The sequence below is a fragment of the Littorina saxatilis genome, linkage group LG15, assembly GCF_037325665.1.
Source record: "Littorina saxatilis isolate snail1 linkage group LG15, US_GU_Lsax_2.0, whole genome shotgun sequence".
NCBI classification, from domain to species: domain Eukaryota; kingdom Metazoa; phylum Mollusca; class Gastropoda; order Littorinimorpha; family Littorinidae; genus Littorina; species Littorina saxatilis.
In genome coordinates, this window is record NC_090259.1 from 21,964,378 (window position 1) to 21,974,933 (window position 10,556).

A 10,556-nucleotide genomic window follows, 5' to 3' on the forward strand; every position below is an offset into this window, starting at 1 on the left:
GCCCCCAACAGAGCAGCCAGAAGAAGGGTCTCATGATGATGATGATGATGATGATGATGATGATGATGATGATGATGATGATGATTTCTTTTGGGCTATGGGGAATTCGTGCTGTTGTCCCTGGGGATAGCGCGCAGGGACAGAATGGCGCCACCCTATTTTTTCCTGCATGCGTGTATGCGTTTTTTTCTCTCCAAAGCCTGAGACTTTTGCTATGACTTTGGGATCTTTATCGTGCGCATGCGTGCACACGCGGGTATTCGGACACCGACAGGAGTCTGCACAAAGTTGATTCTGGGCACACTCTCCTCAGTGTCTGAACAACCCCATTATTTCATTGTAATTACGATTATAACAGGATTCAGTGTGTTAATTAAAGCATTACGCCTGGTTCCGTACCTAAGCAAGTTCTCCTGCTGAGTATGAAATACGACTTCTTGTTACACGTGCTTTTGCACCTAGCCTTCAATCTTTTGTAGGAAATGCAACGTTTCAGAAGTACAACAACCAGGTTTTTGAATACTCAACTCAAATGGCACAACATAATAACAATGTGGATCTTTCTATATAATAGCGCAAATCATACACTAGTTCTAAGCACCACCATTATCAAACGAACACAGGGTTGCACACAAAGAAATCTGTTGATTTGTTAAAAGTGAAAATACATTTCGTAAACATATACAAAGACTTGGCCATGTAGAGTCGAAAAAAGCACAAAATGTAAAAATCAGAAAGTGTTCACCTGTTGACGGTTTTCAGTGCCTAAAGCCTGTCTTTAATTGAGCCCGAAGTCGGCTTCGCGAAGTCTTTTTACCGAAAACTTAGTGCTAAAGCTTCGTGCGGCCAGCTTCGCGAAGTCTTTTTAGCGAAAACTTAGTGCTAAAGCTTCGTGCGGCCAGCTTCGCGAAGTCTTTTTAGCGAAAACTTAGTGCTAAAGCTTCGTGCGGCCAGCTTCGCGAAGTCTTTTTAGCGAAAACTTAGTGCTAAAGCTTCGTGCGGCCAACTTCGCGAAGCATATTTCGCGTAGTCGACTTCGCCAAGTTAAGGACAGGCTTAGCAAGTTGGTCTGTGGTTCGATTTATGCCGGGTTTTCCCGAACGCTGTCATATACTGTGTTGTTCGCAGTTGGTGTGGAGTAATATCTATGCCTGTCTTTTTCCAGGTTTACGTATTCGCATCTTCAACCTGGTGATCAAACTGCTGACATGCATCCTGTACGTGGTCAGGGTGATCATGGACAGCAATTGGTAAGGTTCTTCTCTACTTTGGTTTAATATACATTCACTGTTTTTATTTATTTGAAGATTCTTTAAATGTGTATTGTTGCTGTAATGAAGATTATTATATTGAAGATTGATTGTAAGGGGCTTAGAACTATATTAGGGTTTTTGCCATATAAATGCCTTTATTATTATTAATATTATTATTATTATTATTATTATTCAAGAATTAACATAAGCAAAACGCCATTTTGCCCTCAGGGACAGGAATTGGTGGGTTTGTTGTTGATGTTTGTTTGTCTCGAGAACCCGAAGGGTCCAGCGAGACCCATTCAGCATCGATCTTATTCTCTCTTTTGTTCTTGACGTACTGTTTAGAAACTATTTAACAGCAGTTCGTAATTCTGCGTTCTGTTATCAAAAATAAACGCGAACAACACTTCATTTAGAAGGAAAAAAAATCGATAGCAGTTCGTATAATATATATCTATATTCAGTTATCAAAAATGAACACAAACAACACTTTATTTTGCCCTCATTAGACAAATTGTGTTCATTCATCAACAATTAACATGATGACAACTTCATTGTACCGTCATTGACAGCAATTAATAATATTGCTCCGCGCGTCTTTCTTGATTAGTGATCATTCATCGACAGTTATGATTAAAAAACATTCACTTCGCCTTCATTGTCAGCATTTTTTAACACCCCCACCCCCCCGTTTCCCGTTTTGTGTATTACATTGTGTTCATTCACCAACAATAGACGAATTACAAAAATAACTCCGTCGGATCTGTATGGGTTACCGAAGAGTAAATACCCTTGCCAAAACCTCTGACAAACATTCAGGGTTTCATTTACTAGTGCGCCCTGCGCCATTAGTTCTGAAAATGTCCCATCACAATTCCCTTTAGTGCGTCAAAGGGCGCATTGAGAGTACATACCACTGCGCCACCAAATGTACACTTTACATCGGATTACACACACACACACACACACACACAAACACACACACACACACACACACACACACACACACACACACACACACACACACACACACACACACACACACACACGCACACACAGATAACACGATATAGCGGTTAATTCTCAGATGGCACCATATTGCACCATATTGCATCTTTGGTCAAAACGCGTACAGGCCTCTTAGCCACTTCTTGCCTTCGACTGTGTCCCATCGGAATTTGGTTGAGGGGAACAAATGTCCCATTGCCTTTTTCTCCCAGGCTAAACCCTGAACATTGGAGGGTCCAATCACTAGCGAGGGTTGTGTCGGAAACACGTGCTTCTGTCCACCACTTGTTTGTGATTTTCCCCTCCAATGTTTGTCAGGGGAAACTCACTCTTCCACAACCAATACACACCCGACGGAGTTATTTACGAAAATCGTCTATTAACATAACCAACAGTTATTTTGCCTTGTATCATTTGTCATCAAAATGTCATTGTTCTTTTGTGGGTAACTAGCTAGATAACATTTTGTGTATTTGGTGTAACAAATGTCAATGAGTTCAACGCCTCTGACGAGAAAGTAGCATGCTTAAAAGAGGGCCGGGACTGATAAGAATCAGAAAAGAACACCAAATTACAAAAGACTAACAGTACGAGAGAGAGAGAGAGAGAGAGAGAGAGAGAGAGAGAGAGAGAGAGAGAGAGAGAGAGTAGTTGTTTATTTGTTGCAAATCATAGCACGTGAATATTCTTTGATTAGCCAACCTCCCTCCTCCCCCCTGTCTCTCTCTGTCTCTTAATTTGTATCCCGCCCTCCCTCCCTCTCTCTCTCTCTCTCCCTGTCTCTCTCCCTCTCTCGGTGGTTATGTGCGTGTGGCAAAATCATTACACACAACAAAAAGTACTGTTATAACATAATACGTTCGTCCTTATGAATTACACAACTGTGTGTATCTCTTGTTTTGCCCATCCCGACAACAAAAGACCTTAATTCACAACCGACTTCTGATGCAACACGCTTTTTCACTTTTCTGGACATGATGGTTAGTCATTGAACAAAGAGACACATGGTTAGAGTTCTTCTTGGATCTGGTCAAAACGGACAGTAATAATAATAATAATACGAATATTTATAACGCGCACATATCTCACCAACAGTACTCTGACATCTCAACACAAAAGACTGTAATGAGTGGACATTCATTCGAACACTCAGACATGTTTCCAGAGTTCCGAGACTGACCAGTCATTCATTGGCCAATCTGATTATCCATAGGAGGCATAGTGGGATTACGTGCGAACAAAACCGTTTTGTTTTTATCTTTTTTTGTCTAGAAAAGCTCTTAAGACGAAGTCAAAGAGACATGTGTTCTTAGTTATAAGACTTGATTAGTCTTATCGGTCAGCGGAAAAATCGTATGAATCTAATTGTGTTTACTGTGTTTGTTAAGAAATTAAGCACTATATTGGTCTTCATACGCAATGTGTATTATAATGTCTTCATATGTATCTAAATATATATACACCCAGACAATATACTTTTGTACTCTGTACTACTTGGAGGTCGCTGAACGTTGATTTTTAACGAATACAAATACGCTTTAATTTAAAAGCAAGAGTGGTTATTTGATTCGGCTGTCTATTGAAACAATCGTTGACATACATTCTTTTTGTAAAGGGGACCTTGTTCAACGTACAGTCGTTTAACCTTTCACGCTAAAATGGTGTCATTTAAGCGATTTTTGTTACGATATCTTCGGATCCCGGCAGTTTAACATTTTACTCCAATGTCAGTACATGTACTGCTAACATAATGATTATAGAAAATACTGATGAATCCACACAGAACTAGGTGTAGTTGTTTTATGTCACTTAAGAATATTTAAGTCAAACCCGTTGGCAAATAAGCTGTTCTTTATTTCCTTTTGATTTAGTATTGAATACTAACTTACCCGATTTTTTTAAATTGGTGTCATTGAATCAGCTTTTCCACACGAACATTCACATGTATAGCTCCCCAAATTACCCCTTCCAGCTTAACTGGCAAAAGTTTAACATGAAATTATTAGGTTAAATAACAATTAAGAACAGTTTGGCTGTGACTTTAGTTGACAATTACCACAGAAAAACTCATGATCGCATTTATTGTTTTAAAGGCCATGGCAACCACACAACTTGTACACAACGTCTTAGCTCTGAAGTAAGGAATAACTAAGAATGAAACGTACACATACGTAATATTAATCATTTTTGCATGCCATGAAAATCGTCTTTTTCGAGAAATATGGCGAAGTGTATTTACTGTCACCGTTCACATCTAATATGCTTTTCAGGGAATGTATTGGTGTCTGCATTCGCTCAATGAGCACTTGTTTTGGATATATAAACATAATTTTTTTCCAAAAAGGATATCAACGTCTAAAGATGCTCATCTATATATATATACGACTAGTGTCTGTGTGTCTGTCTGTGTATCTGTGTGTCTGTGTGTCTGTGCGCGATGCACGGCCAAAGTTCTCGATGGATCTGCTTCAAATTTGGTGGGCATATTCAAGTAGACCCGGGACACGACACAACCGGGTCGATATTTCAACACGTGCTCTCAGCGCGCAGCGCGGAACCGATTTTGGTTCCACCTCAGCTATTTTGGTTCCACCTCAGCTTACCCGGGCCCCCATACCGACACACCATAGCCGCTACACCACATCACAACGCCAAAGTTCTCGGTGGATCTTTTTCAAATTTGGACACCGTATTCAGCTACACCCCGGACACAATATCATCGATGAGATATTTCAACACGTGCTCTCAGCGCGCAGCGCTGAACTCATTTTCGTTTTTGTGTTCATTTCACCATTATAAGTAACTCTTCCTTATCTTCTCCAGTGTTTGGCGTTTATCTCCCTTCCTTCGTGTGGCTTTCCCGTTCAGTTGTAAGTTACTATTATTTTTAGAATGTCACTGCGCTGTCCACTGCGCTGTCCACAACGCTTCCCTTGCACCCGTAAGTTGTTCTTACTGTCAAAGTGAAAAGGTCGAATCAATTTATAGCCACGCGAAAAATACACTCTCACCTATCTCTATATATTTATAGATACAGATATGCATATATATATACGGCTTCTCTGTGCACGGTGTGTGTGTGTTTGTGTGTGTGTGTGGGCAAAAACCTATGTATTATAGAGTTCTGTTTGTGATGGGGTCTAGCGGCTTTTGTCTGTCTGTATGTTCTGGCATGTGAGAAGCCACAGCAGATGATATAGGGCTAAGAAATAAGCTCAAAAATTCTCAATCCCGTTTGACAGGACTTCGCCTTTCAAAGGTGATTGTGGTGAACCGCCACGCTGTCTGTCTCTGTCGCGCCGTTCACCCCAAATTCCCGTTTCTGAGGTACTATTTTTAGAATGTCACTGCGCTGTCCAGAACGCTTCCCTTGCACCCGTAAGTTGTTCTTACTGTCAAAGTGAAAAGGTCGAATCAATTTATAGCCACGCAAAAAATACACTCTCACCCAGTGATGTTCCGAGGCGTCGGTCATCGGTCATAGACCGATTTAGGTTGTAAAATGACCGATTGCAAACACCTCTGTCCCGTCAAATGTCCGATCCGATCGCGAAGTCCGCGGTCATTGTCTGATAGTATTACGTCTAGAGCGGTCACTGCAAGAAGAATCTGTACAAACTGAAGTATCAAACCCCGTTAAAACGAGTTCGAATCGGGGCCTACTTGAACTTCAATTTTCACTCTCGGTCGAACAATAACACAAGGGACGCAACTCTCGACCGAACAATATTACAAGAGCCACAACTCTCGCTACTTTTGACAGCGACACTTTACTTCCGCCGCCACATTTCTGCAAAGATGCCGCCGAAGAAAAAGGTTTGCGTGGTTTGCGTGGAAAAAGGGCAGATACTTTTGAGTGGCTTTGTTTAAAAAAAAGGACGACACGGACAGTCAAGTTGCAGGGCCTTCGGCCCCGTCGGAGACTGAAGTCTCAGAAGGTGAGCCAATAGATCTACAACCTCAGGAAGAGACGCAGGAAGAGACGCAAGAAACGAAAGTAGGGGCGACCAGAAAGTTTGTGCAGAGCTGGTTTTCTATGTTCCCTTGGCTCAGCTACAGCAAAGAAAAAGAACTGATGTTCTGCACCATCTGTCAGGAGGATGGCGTTGCCTCAAACTCGTTCACCGTTGGTTGCAGCAACTTTCGCAAATCCGCACTGGCAGACCATGTACGAACAGACGATCCCTACTGAACACTGTTGCATTTAAAATATTAAAATAAAATTTGGAACTGTTCAGTTTTTATTTGCCTTTATTCGTAATCGTAAATAAATAAATAAATAAAATAAAATATTCATATATTCTCAGTCATCTAAAAAGGTTAGGTGCCATGATTGGTTCGCTTGATCTGAATGTCATATTGTTTTTTTGTAGTCAGGACATGATGTCCTATTAGTTTTTTGATTCAGGACATTTTGTCCTGTTGCCCTCCAGTCCTAGGAACAACACTGCTCACCTATCTCTATATATTTATAGATATAGATATACATATATATATATACGGCTTCTCTGTGTGTGTGTTTGTGTGTGTGTGTGTGGGAAAAAACCTGTTGATTGTAGAGTTCTGTTTGTGATGGGGTCTAGCGGCTTTCGTCTGTCTGTATGTTCTGGCATTTGAGAAGCCACAACAGATAATATAGGGCTAAGAAATAAGCTCTAAAATGCTCAATCCCGTTTGACAGGACTTCGCTTGCAGAGGTGATTGTGATGAACCGCCACGCTGTCTGTCTCTGTCTCGCGATTCACCCCGGCGAAGCCGGGTATTCCTCTAGTTCTACATATATTTACTATCGTCACCAGGAAAACCATCCCTGTTACTGCTGATTTTTTTTGTAATCAGACTGCATTATCTTAAAAAAAAAATTTCATACCAATTTCGAATGTATATTAACTTTTGCATTGATTATTTTGGGGGAGGGCGTCGGGATTTGGGGTCATCACTATCATCTAAATTATAAGATACATTTGAACTATTTGTCCTTTTGCTGAGAATTTATGGTCATCCCTTGATTTGATTTTGTAGTCCTTAAGGCCTGACTTAGCCCCGAAGTACTGATCTTATTATGATTTTCTTTTAAGTATGATTTTTTTGTCATCCAAAATTGTAAATAAGCATATATCAAGTATCATCCATTTTACAAAATCATTATTCTATTTACACAAGCGTACTCTAGCACTCCCAAATCAGATACAATTGGAGAATTTCTGATTCGTACCTATTTTGTTTACAACTGTAAATTTTATCTCAAATTTGTATGTAGTCGAACTTATGTAAGAAATGTGAATCCCTGTGTGCTGGAAATCACCACTCAAAGCATACATCCTCGTTTTCATTTTAGTTAATTGAGGTAAGATTCTTCAGACATTTATGACCACAGAGCAAGCTGCGATTATGATTCGAAGATTCAAAATTCTTCATAGCTTTAATGTAAGTTGTGTGTGATATTCCAACTTTTAACTGCGAATGCTTACGTTACTCGGTACTGACCAGAAACAAATTATCATTATATTATTACACTTGTACATTTTTATTTAGGGCTATGCAGAATGCTCAACAACATTCTGCGACTGCGGCAGCAGCATTAGCACTATGGCGAGTATTATTTTTTTCCTCCCAAATCTGAACTGAATCAGTTTTTCGGTTTTGCACGCATTTTTAACTGCATGACAGCTTCGAACGTTGTAGTTCTTTGTCATGCGGTTTCTAATCCAATAGTATTAGCATGCTTTCTGTTTTTATATCACAAAATTTGCAGTTTTTTTTAAATCGGTTATATAATCCAATAGGCGTAGCACGCTTGATCTTTATAACTGCCATGCTCATAGTATTCCCTTTTAGAAGCTTGACCCTGGTGGCGATGAATATTGGGTTTGACACGGAGTTCTTTCTCTCTGCATGACAGTTTGAAGTTAACAGTTCCTGTTTTGCGGTTCAAACCCCCAAGGTTTCGAGCATGCTTGGATTTATATTTGAAGCTATTTTATTCCAGAGGGTTGAAATTCGTTTTAGCTATAGACTTTATAGTTTTGCTGAAAACCTTTGTTTGGTTTGAATGGTTTAGTAACATTACTTTTTGTAGATTGCTTGGTGTGTACAATTTTCTGGTTGACCTTGCGGGTTAATGCTTTTATGCAAACCCGACCCTTAATACTGTTTGCGAATTACAAATTTGATACATTGTTCGATTAGATGCTTTTCTTTGTATGACATTTATGACCAAATGATCCGTTGTTCACCATACACTTATGAAAATGTCATCCTAATTCAGGTTTGACGTTTGTACTATTTGAAAAATATAAATTTTACGCCTTTAATTCCGCAGTCATTAATATTCAAAGGAGAATTGGTGTAATATTTGTGAACAAAATAGTCCGTTATATATAATGCATTTAGAAAAATAGAATCTTAATTGATGGTTAATATGTTTTAATTTTTAGACAAATCGGACTTCCAAAGACATGAATTCCACAATCATGGGCTTTTTGTTTTTGTAAATTAGAAGTATTTTTGGCGACAAGTAAGGTGTGGTTGCTATGTTACAAATCTATTTAGTAGCTGTTTCGACCAATGGTTGTATACAACGACTGGCGTTCACTTCTTCATTTTTGCCTACCAGCCCCCTGTTTTCTTGGAAATAATATTGCAGCTTTTCAAGCGCGATAACACTGAAGACACAAGTGGTGTGAGGATGTACAAATATGTGTTTGTAGTGTCTCCAGATGTGTGATGTAAATTGTACATGCTTATTAGTTGGCATAAAAGTAGCGATACATCGCCTTGTACTGTTCTGTCCTGTTCCTAATCGATCTATGTTACTTTTCAGTTGCAACTGACTATAGTTTCCACAATTGCGTTAACATTATAACTCCACTTTAGGTCACACTACGTCAAAAAATATATTCCTGTGAAGGAGTATATATGCACAGTAATTTAATATTTTTTACAACTTGTATTTGTTCTTCAAGCCTGCTCTAAGTTTTTTTCATGAAGTCTGTTACGATTTGCATGCACTTTTACCACATGTGATACTAGGAAGTTACCCTTCGCATATTCTTTTTATCAATGTATGAGGATTCTTTGTGAGACAATTTTTCTTTGATTTGTTTTTGGGACTCTTGGCATTTCACACACTAAAACTTATCTTCACCTTGTGTGACCTTCGAGTTGGAAAATGTTTAAATGAATTCATATCTCATGCATTTTCTTTGCACGTTTATCTATTTGTTTTGATTTGAATGTTTTTGAAATAAAATTTTTTGAGTCACTTGAGAAAAAGTGACTCTATGTAATCGGTCAGTGTTAGTCTGTCCGGCCGGCCGTCCGGCCGGCCGTCCGTAGACACCACCTTAACGTTGGACTTTTCTCGGAAACTATCAAAGCGATCGGGCTCATATTTTGTTTAGTCGTGACCTCCAATGACCTCTACACTTTAACGATGGTTTCGTTGACCTTTGACCTTTTTCAAGGTCACAGGTCAGCGTCAAAGGAAAAATTAGACATTTTATATCTTTGACAAAGTTCATCGGATGTGATTGAAACTTTGTAGGATTATTCTTTACATCAAAGTATTTACATCTGTAGCCTTTTACGAACGTTATCAGAAAAAAAAGGGAGATAACTAGCCTTTTCTGTTCGGCAACACACAACTTAACGTTGGGCTTTTCTCGGAAACTATAAAAGTGACCGGGCTCAAATTTTATGTGAACGTGACTCATTGTGTTGTAAATAGCAATTTCTTCCTGTCCATCTGATGCCTCATATAATATTCAGAACTGCGAAAGTGACTCGATCGAGCGTTTGCTCTTCTTGTTTTAAAACAGACTGTTTCTTTCTCTTTTAACTGTTGAAACATTTATAAGCTTAGTTAATCGGACCGATCTTTACCTTTTGATTCTGGAAGAACCACGAATCATTGTTGTTGATTCATTGAACTAAACATTATTAGTCTTGTTAGTCCAATTGTTTATTCTTTTGTTTGTTTAGCCCTACTGGTACGACTTGGAGAAAAAAAATAGAAATTGAATGAAAGAAAGAAAGACGAGGTCACACATCTTAAAGCAATCCAGAAAAAAATACATTTTCTTGCATGTGTCATCGACGTATAGAAAAAGAAGAAAAGAAAAGAGAAAAACAGAAAAGAGAAAAACATGTAAAAAAAATTAAAAAAACACCCCCCCACACACAAGACGAAGAAAGGGAGATAGAAAGAAAGAACGACAGTAAAAGACACACTGAAAGAAAGATGGAAAGAAAGAATAAGAAAAAAAGAAAGAAAAAAGGATAACAGAGAAA

At 39.0% G+C, this 10,556-nt stretch overlaps 1 protein-coding gene across 1 annotated transcript in view; it reads left to right on the forward strand.

Annotated features, from left to right (window-relative positions):
- Nucleotides 1–10,556, forward strand: part of LOC138947952 (potassium channel subfamily T member 2-like) — a 99,186-nt gene that overhangs the window by 7,249 nt on the left and 81,381 nt on the right. Inside the window, exons 3-4 of the mRNA XM_070319476.1 lie at nucleotides 1,166–1,250; nucleotides 7,800–7,856. Of these exons, the coding sequence (XP_070175577.1) occupies nucleotides 1,166–1,250; nucleotides 7,800–7,856 (142 nt within the window). The remainder of the gene's footprint in view (nucleotides 1–1,165; nucleotides 1,251–7,799; nucleotides 7,857–10,556) is intronic.